The sequence below is a fragment of the Tachysurus vachellii genome, chromosome 6 (genome assembly GCF_030014155.1).
Source record: "Tachysurus vachellii isolate PV-2020 chromosome 6, HZAU_Pvac_v1, whole genome shotgun sequence".
Lineage (NCBI taxonomy): Eukaryota > Metazoa > Chordata > Actinopteri > Siluriformes > Bagridae > Tachysurus > Tachysurus vachellii.
The window spans coordinates 3,325,404-3,344,257 of NC_083465.1; the positions used below are offsets into that span (position 1 = coordinate 3,325,404).

Below are 18,854 nucleotides of genomic sequence, written 5' to 3' on the forward strand. Positions count from 1 at the left end.
GCTGCAGTAGACAACATTAGTCACTATAGATGAAAAATCATGACTTGGATAAAAACACGCCCAGTTTCTGTGACTCTACAAAAGAGTGTGCAGAAACACACATCTAGTTTCTGTTCAGAAAGGAACTGCTACCACACCAGAGCACATGGTGAGTTAAATTAAACTAAATAAACTCATAAAATGTTTAAACACGATGTAGAACATTTACTGTAGAAGATTGTTTTTTAAAAAATATATCCGAAGCTAGTTGATTCTGGGCGAGTTTTTACTGCGTCACTTCCGCTACTTATGTTTGTTGAGATATTTAATTTTTCTTTTCTTTCTTTTTTTTTCTCGAGAAACTTACGATTTTAGAGCCAATATGCACTTTTTTATTACACCCAGTAGCAAAGTCGATCTTGAAATATTCATCCAAAACCGTGGAGTTGTGTTGTTTTTTTATCTGATTCGTGAGTCAACTCTTAATAGAATCAGGAAAGATGCTTGCAGAATTATTCATTCATTCATTCATTCATTCATTCATTCATTCATTCATTCATCCATTCATCTTCTACCGCTTATCTGAACTACCTCGGGTCACGGGGAGCTGGAGGTGTGAGGCGAACGTGCTAACCACTAAGCCACCGTGCCCCCTTATTATTATTATTATTATTATTATTATTATTATTATTATTATTATTATTATTATTGTTATTATTATTGTTTCCTGTTATGTTGAGGTCAGGATCCAAGTCCATGTCTTTACAGACCTTGCTTTTTGCAAAATGGCATTGTCATGATGGAAGAGATCTAAACATGTGTTAGAAACATACAGCTTCTTTAAAATATCTTCAAAATGTCTTTGTCAATTTAGACTCCTTTTTGTCCATTGTGTAATCTGAGCACAGATATTTTGTCTGTTTAGACCTATGAAGTCCATCTAACCCTAAAGATTTTCAGTACAGGCCTCAAATCGTGTCCAATTTCAAATGCAAAAGAATTTCAATGTGTCATATGGTGTTATAGCCATGAATGAATATATTCAAGCTACAATTTAACGTTTCGTTGTCAGCATAAGGAATTGTTTCTCTATCGTCTGCCGCCTGGACAGGATTCAAAACTGTAAGGAATTATTTCCCTCTCATCTGCCACTTGGACAGGATTTCTGAGCCCCTCTCCCTCTGCTCGGTTTCTGGTTCTCCAGCGAGTACTCGGGGTAGTCTCAATGAAACACGCCAGTCTGTCTTTCAAAGAGAAGTTCCAACTTTATTATGTCAAACATGAATAGAGGAAGTGCGGAGGAAGGACATAGAGGAAGGACATAAAGTGTGTGTGTGTGTGTGGAGCTTAATGCTAGTATCAGCAGAAGATACCTTGACCGTTATCATGAAGCATACAAATCATACAAAGCATGCAAAGCATACAAAAATTTGAGTGTGTGTGAGAAAAGAACATTGTGCTTTGTACAGAAAGTCTGCAACATTATCAGAAAAGATGAAGTATTTCATACAATTATTGTCACAGTCAGGAATTAAAATATAAAGTGCAGAATTAACGTTTCTCAACATCTTTGTGTCCACTGATTACTTCACTCTAAAAACAGTAGATTTTCATTCAATCATTTTCTACCGCTTATCCGAACTACCTCGGGTCACGGGGAGCCTGTGCCTATCTCAGGCGTCATCGGGCATCAAGGCAGGATACACCCTGGACGGAGTGCCAACCCATCACAGGGCACACACACACACACTCTCATTCACTCACGCAATCACACACTACGGACACTTTTCCAGAGATGCCAATCAACCTACCATGCATGTCTTTGGACCGGGGGGAGGAAACCAGAGTACCCGGAGGAAACCCCCGAGGCACGGGGAGAACATGCAAACTCCACACACACAAGGCGGAGGCGGGAATCGAACCCCCAACCCTGGAGGTGTGAGGCGAACGTGCTAACCACTAAGCCACCGTGCCCCCCCACAGTAGATTTTAATTTTGAATATTAAAAGGTTTGGTTACTGTAGTCACAGCAGCATAAATTGGAGATTATTGAACTTTTTTGTCTATTTTTGATATTGGTGTGACGACTTGAATCACACAATTTGCAGTTAACATAACAATTTGTATAACATAAGCATTGCTTATACTGTGGCCTCAAAATATCCTCCATCTAATCATTTATGACCAAGCCTTAATATAAAAAAAAAAATAATAACAACCATGTCTACATGAGACTGTCTATACTCAAATAATAAAAGTTTGGCTGAAAATTGTGTATGTTTTTCTTGAAGTGAGTAATAACACAGCACCAAACTCCATTTCTCTGGATGGAACTCCATTTCTCTGGATGGATCTCCATTTCTCTACATGAGAATCTCTATACTGAAAATCATCAAACTCCATTTCTCTGCTTCCAGGTTCACATTTGCACACGAGGACATTTTATTAAAGGATTTGTGACGAGTTGATTGGTGCACCGAACGAATCCACGACTGTCCTTCGTGTACAACTTAATATTAAGCTCGGAATAATGGATCCGGAGAAGGAGCTGATTGACAGTAAGTGTGAGCAGAACGCAGCAGGTCAACATGACACCGTGCTTGTGTTAAGTGACATAAAGGAGTCTGAAAGGGTGGGACGTGTTTGCCGAACTCTAAAATATCAACCGAAACGGGTTCAGAGATCTGGTGCTGAAAAGGTGTGCGACTTTACCGCTGACCTCATCGTCAAAGATACAGAAGAAGCGTCTAACGAACAGCACGTCTGCAGGATCTGCGGCGCCGTAAGTACCTGCAGAGTCGAACTTGAAGCACACCTGAAGGACCATAAGGTCGGCAAGACAGGCTACGGACTCAGGAGTAGACTGGAAAAGAACTATAGTGAGGAGAGAGAAGAGCAGACGACCTCGGATGAGAAGGATCCAACGCCCGAGAGTCCAAATCACGACACGCCATTTCAGCAGAGCAAAAATATTTGTAATCTCTGCGGTATGGAATATCTCCACAAATCCAAGCTCATTGTCCACATGAGGATCCACACTGGAGAAACACCGTACAAGTGTAAAGAATGTGGAAAGGGTTTCAGACGCAGAGACTGGTTAGCAAGCCACGTGAAAACGCATGAAGGCAAAAAAGATCCTGAGTACAGGAAGAATCTGTACGCATGCGACCTCTGTGACAAGATCTACAGCCGCAGAGATTCTCTCTTTCACCACAAGCGCCTACACAAGGGTATGAAACACGTTTGTGCTATATGCCAGAGGCACTTCTCCAGTAAATGCAGCCGCACAAGGCATTTAATGTGCCACTCGGATGACCGTCCGTACACGTGCTCCGAATGCGGACACGGCTTCAAGCGCAATGGAACTCTTAAAAATCACATACGCATCCATACAGGAGAAAAACCCTACTCGTGTAGCTTCTGTGGGAAAAGGTTTCGGTCCCTATACAGCTGTTCCAAGCATATGAAAAGATCCCGGTGTAAGCGCTCATGAGCTGAGAATAAATCAGCGTGAAGAAGAACAAGATCAAGAACGAGATCGAACATCCTTCTTATACGTCCTTCATTTTTACTAACGTACGGAGCACTAGGAAGTTTCCGTCTACTTCGAGGTATTGCTCGATTGTCAAGTGTTTTGTGACTGATTTCACGCAAGCATAGGAGTGTGAGCAGAAGCCTGACTTTTGCCGCATAAAAACATGCACAAATTGGCTGGATGAAGGATCTTTTACTTCTTCCTAGTCAAGTGTGGGTGGAGATGTCTGGTCCAGAATCCTGGAGAAGTACAGTGAAGAGGAATGTTTGGTTATAAAGCTAGATCTTGACCTCTGCGTTATCGTCGTCTGGTACACGCAGAATATTTTCACACTAATCGTGTTATCTTGTGTTATTTTTGTGGTGTTTTATTAAATAAACTCAAGAATACCCAAAACATGATGACGTATCTGTAGTACAAGGGATTATACTGGAATAAACTGGAAAGCTTCAAGGGAATGAGGTAAAAATTTGGTACTTTCCATACCAAACACAGGCCAAGAATTAGCTCATGAACCGTCAGGGGAATACAATGAATGTGATGTCACTGTTTTGTTTAACATTTTTTTTCCTTTTTTATTGAGTTTGTCACTTTTGAGTTGCGTCATTTCCGGCATTTATTTACTTTTTTCAAGGTTTATGCAGCCGCTGGATTTGTTCAGTTTGTGACGCTGTACGATTAGGAGACACATTGGGATTTGTGAATGTTTTAGATTTAGATCCATGATTAGAAAAAAATCCCTCGGACGACGCCAAGAAAAAACCCTGAGAAGAAGTAAACATCTGTTCTTCTAGGATTATAAATCATTACAGTATGCACTTACAGAGAAAACCCAACATAGACTGTACTAAGTGCGTTAAAGATAGAGTATTGATGATTATTATTCACTGTTCATGTATTTAACACATTTTAACACTAACATTATATTGATGTCGAATCATTTAGTTTGTACTCTGCATGTTCTTCTGTTCAAACCAAATGTCTGTTTAGCAACTAAACTTCGTTTCAATAAATAATTGATAAAAGGAACCAACTTCTTGTGGGTCGTGTGTGAAAAAAAAAAGAGACACAAACACTAGTCCTTGGATTTTCTTTTTACTGGCGTGTTTTGAACAGCCTAAAAAAAAAACCCACTTAATTGTGTTTCCCCTGTAAGAGTGAAGACCGTATCTTTAAGAAGCTGTGTTTGGGTGGAACCTGTATCACTCGGGATATCAGGATTTCATAGTCAGTGCTATAGTTAGCAGAGGGAGGTTTTAGGGATTTCCGCCACCATGTGAGCCGAGTTTAACTGGCTGTTGAAATGGCGCTTGTTCAGGAGTAAGAGAGTGTTCATCTGTGAATCCCTTCATCAGCCACTTCTTTAACGGATACGCTGCATCACCAATGAGATGAACAGGAATCTCCACTCCATTCACGGTCAAAGCGTCCTGCGTACACGTTACACAGCGTTAACTGTTACGGTGAACAGAGCAATAGTATGATGTTCTTCAAAAATTACAAAGATATATAGATCATTGTATATAACAAATTGTTGTATAAAGGAATAAAACACAGGGATATGCTTGTTTTTACCTCACGAGGGAACAGGTATCCATCTTGTTCTTCTGCCTTCTTGTACAGCGGTGAAGTAGCCAGCACTCTTGCATTGTGTGTGCGACCAGGATAGCCAACGTATATGTCTGAGAAACTGGATTAAAATAATAGATATTCAGTAAAGCGTATGTCTGGGGTGGTGAATACTTACACAAAAATGTTTTTTTTTTTTTTTTTTTTGTATGGTTTAAAGGTGTATAAGTTAAGATGTGGGTCAAAAATGGGGAAGAATTCAATTTCCAAGTAGATTTTCGCAGCCGATTTTAATTTTAGTTATTAAAAGTTGGGTTACTGTAGACACAGCAACCTAAATTGGAGATTATTTAACTTTTTTTTTTTTTTTTTTTTGTCTATTTTTGATATTAATTGGTGTGACTGCTTTATATATAACATGTCATGGGCTTGATTGACACAATTTGCAGCCATAACATAAGCATTACTTATATTGTGGCTTCAAAATATCCTCCATCTAATCATTTATGACCAAGCCTTAATATATATAAAAAAAATAAATAAATAAAAACCATGTCTACATGAGAATCTCTATACTGAAAATTGTGTATGTTTTTCTTGAAGTGAGTAATAACACGGCATCAAACTCCATTTCTCTGCTTCCAGGTTCACATCTGCACACGAGGACATTTTATTAAAGGATTTGTGACGAGTTGATTGGTGCACCGAACGAATCCACGACTGTCCTTCGTGTACAACTTAATATTAAGCTCGGAATAATGGATTCGGAGAAGGAGCTGATTGACAGTAAGTGTGAGCAGAACGCAGCAGGTCAACATGACACCGTGCTTGTGTTAAGTGACATAAAGGAGTCTGAAAGGGTGGGACGTGTTTGCCGAACTCTAAAATATCAACCGAAACGGGTTCAGAGATCTGGTGCTGAAAAGGTGTGCGACTTTACCGCTGACCTCATCGTCAAAGATACAGAAGAAGCGTCTAACGAACAGCACGTCTGCAGGATCTGCGGCGCCGTAAGTACCTGCAGAGCCGAACTTGAAGCACACCTGAAGGACCATAAGGTCGGCAAGACCGGCTACGGACTCAGGAGTAGACCGGAAAAGAACTATAGTGAGGAGAGAGAAGAGCAGACGACCTCGGATGAGAAGGATCCAACGCTCGAGAGTCCAAATCACGACACGCCATTTCAGCAGAGCAAAAATATTTGTAATCTCTGCGGTATGGAATATCTCCACAAAGCCAAGCTCATTGTCCACATGAGGATCCACACTGGAGAAACGCCGTACAAGTGTAAAGAATGTGGAAAGGGTTTCAGACGCAGCGACTGGTTACGAAGCCACGTGAAAACGCATGAAGGCAAAAAAGATCCTGAGTACAGGAAGAATCTGTACGCATGCGACCTCTGTGACAAGGTCTACAGCCGCAGAGATACACTCTTTCAGCACAAGCGCAAACACACACAGACACAAGTGCAGACACAAGTGCAGAAACCTTACCCCTGTGCTATATGCCAGAGGCACTTCTCCAGTAAAGCCTACCTCAGAAAGCATTTAATGCGCCACTCGGATGACCGTCCGTACACGTGCTCCGAATGCGGACACGGCTTCAAACGCTCAGGCACTCTTAAAAAGCACATGCGCATCCATACGGGAGAAAAACCCTACTCGTGTAGCTTCTGTGGGAAAAAGTTTGCGTACAAATACTGCCTTGACATGCATATGAAAAGATCCCGGTGTAAGCGCTCACGAGCTGAGAATAAAGCAGCGGGAAGAAGAAGATCAAGAAACAGATCGAAACTGGACTGAATAGCTTTGGCCTAATCGTGAACTTTTGTTTTTGATTTTTCACAACTCTTGATATTCAGACATAACTGCTAAAGCCGTAGTACCTTTTCTAACTTTGTACGGGAGCAAGCACGCAAAAGAAATGATACTAGCTTCTCCTTTCTGTCAATAGCACAGTCCAAGTTTGACAGACCTGTTAAAAACAGTACTCGCCCTATGATTTCAGTGCAAAAGACAGAAATAGCACAGAGTAATGACACAACAGAAGTTAGTGAGGATCCAGACAAACAATGTCCCTTGCATAAAAAAACGCATCCCCCCAGGAGATATTGCAGTTTCCGCAGCAATTCCCTAGAAGAGAGAAAAACATATCTGATGGATAAAAACATATGCATTGCGCATCAACCAAACACCAAGCCAAGAAGTGTCAGATCAAAGTCACCTGCAAAGAATGTGGGAGCGAAAGACACAATACAGTGTTACATCTAGGCCCACCCCCTCCTAACAGCATCACACCACCGACAGAGGCGAAACAGCATGGCGTGGAGCCTGAGCTTAGCACACCAACAGGCTCAGCTACAGCAATGTACACAGAGGTATGTGGCGAACATCGTGGCTCAAGGTCTTGTGCTAAAAAAGTGTATCCATCTGAGGGACCTCAGAGGGACAAGGCAATACTGTAAACCTGTCTCCTGCCCGCTCTAACTTTTTCGACATCTTTAGTGTATACCTTAAAAACATGTTCAGGTATCATGGAAGTTAGAGGGAGAAAGGCTAAAGACTTTATTGTCGAGTCTATAGATGGTCACATAAAGGTGCCACTGCCCCCGATGATGGAATGTGACATGATCCCAGAGGATCGCTCAGAGATACCCTCGCCTGAAGTCGCCCAATACCACCCACACTTAAAGGCGCTCTCGCACAAGATACATGCTATAGATTCAAATGCACAAATACTGTTGCTCTTGGGTAGACACATCCTGAGTTTGCACAAAGTGAGAGAGCAGTGCAATGGTCATCATAATGCACCTTTCACCCAGCGCCTTGACCTCGGCTAGGTTATTGTGGGAGATGTCTGTTTGAATGGTGCACACAAACCAAGTTCTGTCGCAAGGTACAAAACAAACTCAACGGTCGTCCATCGTACCTCAGTCCATGTACCAATGTCCTGCAAATAAAAGAAAAATCTGTAAAGGAACTAAAGGATCTGCACAGATACTTACCAGGCAATACAAATAGACAATCTTGGGGACAATATCTTCATCAAGAGGGAGGATGATAAAGTTAGCACCTTCACAACAGGATGTGCAATTTCTCACAATAATGCAGAAAGAAATGCATGAGACCAACAGCTGGGTTGCACCACTTGCCTTTGTTACACCCAGACAACGTCTACCAAATAATCGAGATCAGGCTTTAAAAAGACTCGACACACTAAAATTAAGTCTCGTCAAAAAACCTGAGATGAGAGAGCAAGGACGCAGAGCATTTCGTCACCAGAAACGTTTATGTGGACGACGGTCTAACCTCACTTCCAATTGAACTTGAAGCAATCACTCCTGCAAAAAACACAAAAAAATGTTAGCTGAGTCATGTTAGCTTTTTTCAAAAACTTGCCTCAAACAGCAGCAAGGTCATGGAGGCGTTCCCAGCAAATGACTTGGCAAAAGACATCAAAAGCCTTGACTTAGACACTGATCCATTACCTGTGCAAAGAAGCTTAGGCATCAGCTGGAGTCTTGAATCTGATACTTTCACATTTCAAGTCTCTAAAGAACAAAAACCATTCACTAAACGAGGCGTGCTATCCACTGTTAATAGTTTGTACGACCACGTCGCCTATAATGTTGCGCCTATAACTACAGGGAAAAGCACTCATAAGAGAACTAACCTCCGAGCCATGTGACTGGGACGACCCCCTATCGCCAGCTAAAGAAAGACTATGGTCTGTATGGAGAGACTCTCTTCTCGAGTTAGAACACCTACACATTCCCAGACCATACATACTATTGTCTCTTTCCTCAACACAACACAGAGAGCTGTGTGTCTTCAGTGACGCCTCATCCACATTTCCGGTAAATTTCCGGAAACTTTCCACGGGAACTTACTCTGGGGAATTTTGGAAATATTGAAAAAATTGGAAACTTTACGGGAATTTATGGCAATTTATGGAGATTTCCGGGAATTTATGGGAATATACAGGAATTTATGGGAATTAATTGGAAATATAGGGAAATTTATAGAAACTATATTATATACAAACATAAATAAACATTTTGTTTGGTCATAAGCAGACATGCATGCAAGGTAATACAAATTTTAAAAATGACGTCTTGACTGATTTAATTGTAAGTAGAACTTTAATTGATTATTTCATTGAGTAACAAAAGCATACTAAACATTATTAGGCTTGTAATAAACATAATAAACTTAATAATTGTAATAAACATTATTTTATAGAGGATTTTTTTATTTCAGGGGAGTGAGTGTGTGGGGGAGGGGGAGGGTCATCAAATTATCTGTGCATTTGGTAACACTCCTAATTTACTGCTTATTAAGAGTTAGTAAGGTAGTTATTAAGTTTAGGTATTGGGTACAATTAAGAATGTAGAATAAGGTAATGCAGAATAAGGCATTAATATGTGCTTAATAAGTACTAATAAATAGTCAATATTCTATTAATATTCGTGCTAAGAAGCAACTAGTTAAATGACCCTAAAATAAAGTGTTACTGTGAACGTTATGGAAGAATGCGAGTACATGCAGAGGGTTTGGCCTCAATGGCCTTCCAGTAAGCAGTGTGCTGTGTGCAAGTGACCGAGGAATGCAGGGTACAAATTCAACTTAAATTGCATAAAATCTTGTTGTTTTAAACAAATTTATGCTGTTAAGATTTTTTTTAACTACATTTAAGTTCCTTGTTATAGGCAACTCTGCATATTTTAAAAATTCCCCAGTTTATTTCCGTATATTCCTGTTAATTCCCATATATTCCCGTTAATTCCCATATATTCCCATTAATTCCCATGGAAAGTTTCCAGCCTTGAAAATTCCCAGAATTTTGATAAATAAATAAATAATTGATAGAAACTTCTTGTGGGTCGTGTGTTGGAAAAAAATGACACAAACACTAGTCCTTGGATTTTCTTTTTACTGGCGTGCTTTGAACAGCCTACATTAATTACTTAACACTTAATGTTAGAAACACTTAATTTTGTTTCTCCTGTAAGAGTGAAGACCGTATCTTTAGGAAGCTGTGTTTAGGTGGAACCTGCATCACTCGGGATATCAGGATTTCATAGTCAGTGCTATAGTTGGCAGAGGGAAGTTTTAGGGATGTGCATGTTTGTGTTTTGACGACTTTTTTCAGTTTCTTTTAGCCACAGTCATGATTTTGAGTTCTGTCTCAGGCTTCTGCAGCTGTGTGACCTTGAAGTTGTTCTGCTGATAAGGTCACTAGGGGCTGAGGAAGGAGAGACTCTGAAAAAACCAGGAGGACATGTGAGCTGCATTCAACAATTGTTACAAGTGCTGGGTTACAAACTTTTTATGGATTTGCTTCCACATTTTGGAGATTTTGTCTTTAGCCCTATTTTTACAGGGGGTCGTTAGAGAAATTTCTGTTTCACAGACGTACTTTTTGATTTTAATCCCGTCCGAATCTGCCATGTCTGTCTTTTTCTCACACGACCTGTGTAAAAATTCCAGAGCAAATTACCTACTGTTTTTCAGCAAAATCGGCGCTCCTCTGAGAAATCTAATCCCGTCTGAACGCGAATGTTTGTGATTGCCGAAAATGTTTTTTCCAAAACGCGTTTCTTGTCTGTTTTGGTCAACGTGAACTACCGTATTAACCCTAGCGCACCGGTATTCAAGTTTCTGCTTTCTTCACACCAATAATGGACGTGTATAACATTTTTAAACACTTAACAAGTTAGGATGTTTACATTTTAAAGTGCTTAAATGTAAATTTACTTAATTTCAAAATACATTTGATCACGCATTCCACGCATCCTGGACATGTGGTCTTGTGCAATGCCCACATGTAAAACACAGACACTCCTATCTCCGTAATAAACACAGAGATGTTAGTCCCGTCCGAATCCATACATGAAATGACAGACGTCGGCTGAAAAAAATTCTAACTCAAACGTCGTTTGGAAAACTGGTCCCGTCCGAATAGGGCTTTTGCCTTTCTCCTGACAGTTCGGATGAAGACTCTTGATTTAGATGAACTAGACCAGAGGCAACAAAAGTCTATCAGCTCTCTGTGCAAATTTAGAGCAAGATAAACTGTTCTGTTTCACTCACATCTAACTCCTGCTTTAACTCTCAAACAATTGTCACCATTGTGTCACGAATAGCTCGAGTGCTGTCCATCACTGTGTCTCTATAAATATCCGTATCAGGCTGTTGTAAGACTTCATCAGCATCGGCAGTCCACTCAGGCAGGAATTCCTCCGTGTTCAGCTCGCACACATTGTGTAGGATGCAGCAAGCGGTAACGATGTCGGGCATAAACGCGACATCAACGTCGTTGCGCTTGAGCAGGCACCTCCAACGACCTTTAAGACGCCCCATGGCGTTTTCCACCACCATGTGAGCCGAGTTTAACTGGCTGTTGAAGTGGCGCTGTTCAGGAGTAAGAGAGTGTTCATCCGTGAATCCCTTCATCAGCCACTTCTTTAACGGATACGCTGCATCACCAATGAGATGAACAGGAATCTCCACTCCATTCACGGTCAAAGCGTCCTGCGTACACGTTACACAGCGTTAACTGTTACGGTGAACAGAGCAATAGTATGATGTTCTTCAAAAATTACAAAGATATATAGATCATTGTACATAACAAATTGTTGTATAAAGGAATAAAACACAGGGATATGCTTGTTTTTACCTCACGAGGGAACAGGTATCCATCTTGTTCTTCTGCCTTCTTGTACAGCGGTGAAGTAGCCAGCACTCTTGCATTGTGTGTGCGACCAGGATAGCCAACGTATATGTCTGAGAAACTGGATTAAAATAATAGATATTCGGTAAAGCGTATGTCTGGGGTGGTGAATACTTACACAATCAACAAAGTTATGTTTTATTTATTTATTTATTTTCTTAAAGGTGTATAAGTTAAGATGTTGGCCAAAAAAACTGCCATGGCTTAAACCATGATTTGTTATCGTTTTCTACAGTTTGTTCCATATAATTTATACAAGTAAAAAAATATCTACTAGTGCATATTACTCTAGATCTTTTAAAGAAGAGATACAGAAAGATTCATACCACATGTTGTGGTCCACGACTGCTTGCAATATAATGGAGTGCCACTTTTTGTTATTGAAGTAAGCAGCTGGGTTTTGTCTTGGGGAGCTGATGGGGATGTGGGTCACACTGATCGCACCAGCACACATGGGATAACCGCGTCCTGCAAACCCCCTGAGCGTGTTTTGAAGAATCTCCCCTTGTGGCAGAGAGATAAAGTGTGTGAGAGTCACAGTGTTCAGGGCAGAGGTGACCTGGCGCACTAACGTGCACACAGTGGACAGTCCGACACCGAAGAGACAGCTGATGGTCCTGTATTCACTCGGGGTCGCGTACCACCATAACACGATGGCCAGCCTGCGCCGGGGCTCCAGCGCTTTCCTCCAGCGGGTGGATTTGCGTCTCAGTTTCACCTCCACAAGTTCTAGAAGGAGCTCAAATGTCCTCCGGGACATACGGAAGTGATCCACCCACTGCTCATCATCAAAGTTAGCCAGGACATTAGACCAGAACGCTTCTCCACTGGGTCTCTCTCTGCTCCACACTCGTCTCTCCACATGCCCGTGCACATGGAGGAGTCTTGTACACAACACCAAGGCTCTCAGCCTCACATGACGTCTCCGAGATCTGCGCCGAGAGGCTTCATATCCCCTCCTGCTCCTCTCCACCTTCTCATCCAGCGACCTTTTTATATCCGCAACACGCCTGTGTGACATCAGCAATCCGTTACACAACATTAACTGCTTTGAAAAGGTGTGGAAAAGCAACAACATACTCGCCGAGTCAACGCTGGATATCAGTGACAGCTCACGCGCCATTGTTAGTAAACAAACTAACTTCCGGCGCACCAAAGAGACGTCACATCAATACACGAGCTTGGCATTTAAACAGGTTTAGAATTATAGACGTATATTTTAAATATATTGGTCTATATGTAATATATGTGTGTGTGTATGTATATATATATATATATATATATATATATATATATATATATATATATATATATATTTTTATATATTTTTATATATTTATTATTATTATTATTGTTGTTGTTGTTGTTGCTGTTATTATTAATAATAACTATAGTAATAATAATATTATATAATATAAATAGTAGAATATTATATAATAATATTAAATTATTATTATTGTTGTTATTATTATAATTATTATTATTAACAATAATAATAACAATATTTCTTTCTTTCTTTCTTTCTTTCTTTCTTTCTTTCTTTCTTTCTTTCTTAATTGGACTACCACTTAAATATTTCCCAAACAGAAACATTGGAAATCATTTTCAGTGAATTAAATTTTTATATTTTTATCTCTAAAACCATGTCTACTGTGATTTCAACTTCAAGGAGAAGTTGTTCCGACCTTCTATGTACGTGACTAGAAATTGTTGTGACTAGAAATTGTTTGTGCAAAACATAAGATGGACAGAATGTGCTAGAGACGAGATGGTGAATCAAATAGATTGTTCTAATAAATTGTGACCCTTTGTACACTTCCCCATGCCTACTACTGTGTTACTTTTTTCCAAACTTCTCCAACTATATTATCACCACACTATTACCCCACTATATTATGTGGAATTTTTTAATGCAAATTTAAAATATTTAAGTTTATATTATTATTATTATAATAATATGAATATGTTATTATACATTGGACTTAAATATGTTTAGAATTTTTGTTAATTATTATAATTATTAATGTAATTTATTTTAACAAGTAAAGTATGCTAATTGGCATACAATAATAATAATAATAATAATAATAATAATAATAATAATATTTTTTTACAAGTGTAATAATTAATTTAAGCCAAACACAAGCACACAAACACAAACTACACATGTAGTTTCACATGAATCCCGATAGGTGGCAGCCGAGGATCAACAGTTGCATTTGCGCATGAAGCGTCAGACTGACTTTACAAACTGCAGCGATGGAAAGATATTTATTCAGATTCCTTCAAATTTACTGTTTTTAAAATGCTCCCCTGGACAACAGGCTAGCTTATGGGTCAAGTTCACATGAAAAATAGTATGTTTAATAAGCGTTAATTGCAAATCAAACATGATAAGTAATAACTGACTGAAATTCTGCCATGTGCTGCAGATGTCAGTGATTGTGTGACAATTTAACACCGGATTTGGCTTAAAAATAAATAAATCTATAAATAAATACATAAACAAACAAAATAAATACATCTGTAAATATATAAATAAATAAATATAAATAAATCGATAAATAAATAAATAATAAACAAACAAACAAACAAACAAATAAATAAGCACAATATAAATACAATATATACAATGTTCGCCCCCAACAGAGAGTTTTCCAAAGTCAGCAAGTCTTTATTAATCAGAATTCCTTCAGAAATAAATAAGGGAAATGTTTTCTGTACTTCTTTAAAACTGGCTGACTGACAGATTTACAGACCCAAAGATTGACTGACTAATATGACTTGTTTGATTGATTGACACTGTTGTACTTTTAGTTGATTTCCTCATCACCAGAAACACTTTGGTCTACATTTTGACACTCATTAATGTTGGATTAGATTTAAGCAGCTAATGCGGTCCTTGGATCATTTGAATGTCTATGTGATGTATTGGATTAACAAATTTAATATGGATGTGAATATTTGACTGACTGAGTGATACTGTGAGTAATTGACAGACGTACTGACTAAATGGCTAATTGACCAACAGACTATTTGTTTGACTGAGTGACTGAATGACTGACTTAATGACTGGCTGATTAAATAATTGACTAATTGACTGACAAATTTAATTACAGAATTACTGACTGACTGATTGGCTGATTGAATGAATAAATGAACAAATGATTGATTGATTGGTTGGTTGAATGGTTGAGTGCTTGGTTGATTGTTTGATTGATTGGTTGATTGATTGTTTGATTGATTGGTTGGTAGGTTGGTTGGTTGATTGATTATTTGGCTGGTTGGTTGGTAGGTTGGTTGGTTGGTTGATTGGTTGATTGATTATTTGGTTGGTTGGGTGGTTGGTTGGTTGGTTGATTGATTGATTTATTGATCCTTTGGGTGGTTCTGGTGATTCACTTAACCATGAATTATGGGGCATGTGGTAGCCTAGTGGTTAAGGTGTTGGGCTAAAAATCAGAAGGTTGTGAGTTCAATTCCTACGTCCACCAAGCTGTCACTGCTGGGCCCCTGAGCATGGCCCTTAACCCTGAATTGCTCAGTTGTATTAAAATGTGATAAAAAATGTAAGTCGCTCTGGGCAAGGGCCTCTGCTAAATGCTGTAAATGTAAATTAAATTAGGGTCAAATTTCAGCAGCTACCAGGATTCCCCAGCTCCATGTTGATATGAATATCTGACCCAATAGAAAGTCCAAAGTTTTAGGGCTCGTGCGCGCTCGCGAGAACTCATACTAAGGCATGCAATAGATTTGAATATGTAAGCAAAGTGAACATGGGCCATTTTTTTGCAGCCCGCGGTCGGTGTTGGCGGCGGTGGGAGGGGTGGAGCGGCGGAAGTTTGCGCGTGAGGGAGGGACGGCACGAGTGAGCGAGCGAGCGAGCGCGTGCTTGAGGCAGACGGAGAAGCTTGGAAACGCACAGCGCGCGCACCATCACCACGGAGCAGCGCCCTGATCACCAAAGCTCAGGACGAGGCAGCAGGTAAGAACTGACTTTAATCTTCTGTTAGTTATGTAATTGTCGCCTTGGTGCAGGTTTTATACATGCACAGCTAATGAGAGTTACATTAATGGCGCTATCAGGCTTCATTAGGAATTGAGGAAACATTGAAGGTTTTACTCAAAACTCTAGTGGTTGTTATAACCAGATATTGTGCATTGTGTTTAAACAGCACCAGATCGTTCTGAGAGGGTGAGGCATTATGAGGCTCCCCACTAAGATGACAACAACCTTTTAATTAGCCTAATAATGAAAAGATAACCATAGGATTAAGTTACATTCTTGACACTTTCAGTCATGCAAAATGTGTGTGTTACAGCCATGAGAAGCATTTTGAAATTTCAGACCGCTTGGTATAAATTTTTGTTGTTGCTTTATTATTATTATTATTATTATTATTATTATTATTATTATTATTATTATTATTATTATTTAGTATTCACAATAGAAAGAATGTTTGTTCGGTTTGCATTAAGTTTTTGCACCATTTACATCCCACTCTGCTCCTGACACAAGTGCACTGCTTATCCACCTTATGTTGGATCATTTGGGATTCGGCGCGTGTCTCCGGTAACGTCGCGCGCACCTGCCGCGTAACTGCGCGCGCCTTTATTAATTCATGCGCCAGTCATTTAATCCATAAGAGCCTCAGGATACAGCACGGTGTTTCCCTTACAACACTGCGGTTTAAACTTTTCACTGCGGGGAAATTCCAGGCTGAATATCATATCATATCATATCATATGATATTGTAGATCCAGTGCCTAATTTTGCATGAGCATCCTTTTTTTTTTTTTTAAAAAAATGGATCTGTTTAAGATAATTGACAGGTGCAGACTGACACTGTAGAGTTACACTCAGGGATGATGCACCAACTTATTTTATGTCTGACAGAATATCAGGGTCAATGCCAAGGCAGTGTGTCACATACTGTACCTTCTCAAAATAATTTGACAGACATTTTGTAATCATTATGGAATCATGACAAAAGTGTAGGCTGAGTAGACTAACACATTTCTTAAAGCTGTATTTCTTAGTGTACTCTATGCAAATTATTCAGCACTAAACTTTCTTGCCTGGCTAGCTTCATATGGTAGACAATATGGCATAAAGATTGGCGTAAACTTTAACTCTTCTGTATAGATACAACATACGACACTAACGACAAAGACACGTGCTAATCCGAATATATGTATACATACTGTATATACACTTAACGTTCACTTTAATAGGGTGTACGCATGCTCATATATGCAGTTATCCAGTCGGCTGGTAATGTGGCTGCAGCACGATGCATAAAATCAGGCAGGTCAAAAGCTTCAGTTAATGATCACATCAACCATCAGAATGTAGGAAATACCCGAACTCTTACTTTCATCGTGGCATGATGGTTGGCACCAGATGACCCAGTTTGAGTACTTCAGAAGCTGCTGATCTCCTGGGATTATTAAGAGAGATCAGAGGAGAATAACTAGGCTGATCTAAACTGATAGGAAGTCTATAATAAGTCAAATAATCACTCTTTACAACCATGATGAGCAGAAAAGCATTAATCCTTAGTGTGTTTTTGGCTAGTCTCTGGTGGCTTATTTGTGTCCTGTAACAGTATACATTTTTTATTCCATAAATAAAGAAATTTTTCAGCTACATTGGAATTGGGTTTAATTGTTTATTGTTATGTTATGAATTCGATAAAGCTCGCTGGGTCTCCAATTTATTCACTTAATCCTGAGTGTGTGATTTAAGCATGCTTTGTTAAATTATAAGAAGATATTGTCACATTTAGAGCACACTGGAGTGCTTGAGAGTCTGTTTGTAAGCTGGGGTTAGAACACAGATTCAACCATGTCACACAGCCAGGGTTCCTTGTACAAGGTCCGTGATGCGACGGTCAAATGTCACACACGTTAATGGCATTAAACAAAACACAAACCGCTTTCAAATCGTCATTATTCAAAGCCAGAAACTCATCCGTAAAAGGTTCTCACTCATTTCCTACCGCTTATCCGAACTACCTCGGGTCACGGGGAGCCTCAGGTGTCATCGGGCATCAAGGCAGGATACACCTGGACGGAGTGCCAACCCATCGCAGAGCACACACACACACTCTCATTCACTCACGCAATCACACACTACGGACAATTTTCCAGAGATGCCAGTCAACCTACCATGCATGTCTTTGGACCGGGGGAGGAAACCGGAGTACCCGGAGGTAACCCCCGAGGCATGGGGAGAACATGCAAACTCCACACACACAAGGTGGAGGCGGGAATCGAACCCCCAACCCTGGAGGTGTGAGGCGAACGTGCTAACCACTAAGCCACCGTGACCCCCCTGTAAAAGGTTTATGTTGGTTAAATGTAACTTGTATGCTATCCTTTAATTTCTCTAAAGGCTCTAAGGAAACCACCACTATCCAACCAATCTGGTCAAAAAAACATCTCTACTTGACAGAACATAAATTCAGAACGTTGCCCTAGCGTTCAGGTGTTAGCTTTTCTTCAGAGGGTTTTTCACACTGAACCCTGGTGTGGTGTTATATTTGTTTCCGTTTTCAGCTTCTCATTTCAATGCAGATTTAAAATGTTTTTTAGCTATTTAGTAGAAAGGGTAAAGTTGGCAGATACAGGTTTATAGTCAAGTGTTCAGTGCTTGGGTGGTGTGAAATTACCATTCAGTGTGTGATGCATATAAAATCTGCCTGCAGACTGAGGCTGTGATTTCAAGTTATGATTTAAAAGATGTTCTGCATCATAATGATGTCTCATACAAAGCCATAGACCAAAAAATATGTGTGTGTGCGTGTCCCTGGGTGTGTTTCTGATCTGAAACTGAAGCCCCACTCTGTCTAACTCACATCATGATTCTCTCCAAATCTACTCTGAAAATCATTTTCTAGAGGCAGAGAAAGAGAGAGAGCAAAAGAGAGAGAGAGAGAGAGAGAGAGAGAGAGAGAGAGAGGAGAAGCGAGCGATCATTTGAAATGAAGCCTGGATATCTGGCAGGAATTTTGAAGGGCAGCCACAAATGAAACGC

The 18,854-nt window shown here is 39.8% G+C and overlaps 2 protein-coding genes across 3 annotated transcripts; one reads left to right on the plus strand and one right to left on the minus strand.

Moving 5' to 3' along the window:
• Positions 1-69: 69 nt before the first annotated feature.
• Positions 70-9,320, plus strand: LOC132846955 (zinc finger protein 229-like). 2 transcript variants are annotated; one of them, XM_060871783.1, is made up of 2 exons: positions 70-148; positions 5,729-9,320. In XM_060871783.1, exon 2 carries the CDS (start codon positions 5,842-5,844, stop codon positions 6,883-6,885), a length of 1,044 nt encoding a protein of 347 aa, XP_060727766.1. In that variant the 5' UTR covers positions 70-148; positions 5,729-5,841; the 3' UTR covers positions 6,886-9,320. The 2 variants fall into 2 exon arrangements, with proteins under 2 accessions (XP_060727766.1, XP_060727767.1); XM_060871784.1 differs by lacking the exon at positions 5,729-9,320 and adding an exon at positions 2,397-4,532 and having other exon boundaries at positions 89-148.
• A 681-nt stretch (positions 9,321-10,001) lies between these two features.
• zmp:0000000634 (putative nuclease HARBI1) lies at positions 10,002-12,970 on the minus strand. Its single transcript, XM_060871785.1, has 3 exons — positions 12,142-12,970; positions 11,762-11,876; positions 10,002-11,616 (listed from the first exon to the last, which is right to left on the minus strand). Exons 1-3 carry the CDS (start codon positions 12,936-12,938, stop codon positions 11,197-11,199), a joined length of 1,332 nt encoding a protein of 443 aa, XP_060727768.1. The 5' UTR covers positions 12,939-12,970; the 3' UTR covers positions 10,002-11,196.
• Between the last annotated feature and the right edge of the window lie 5,884 nt (positions 12,971-18,854).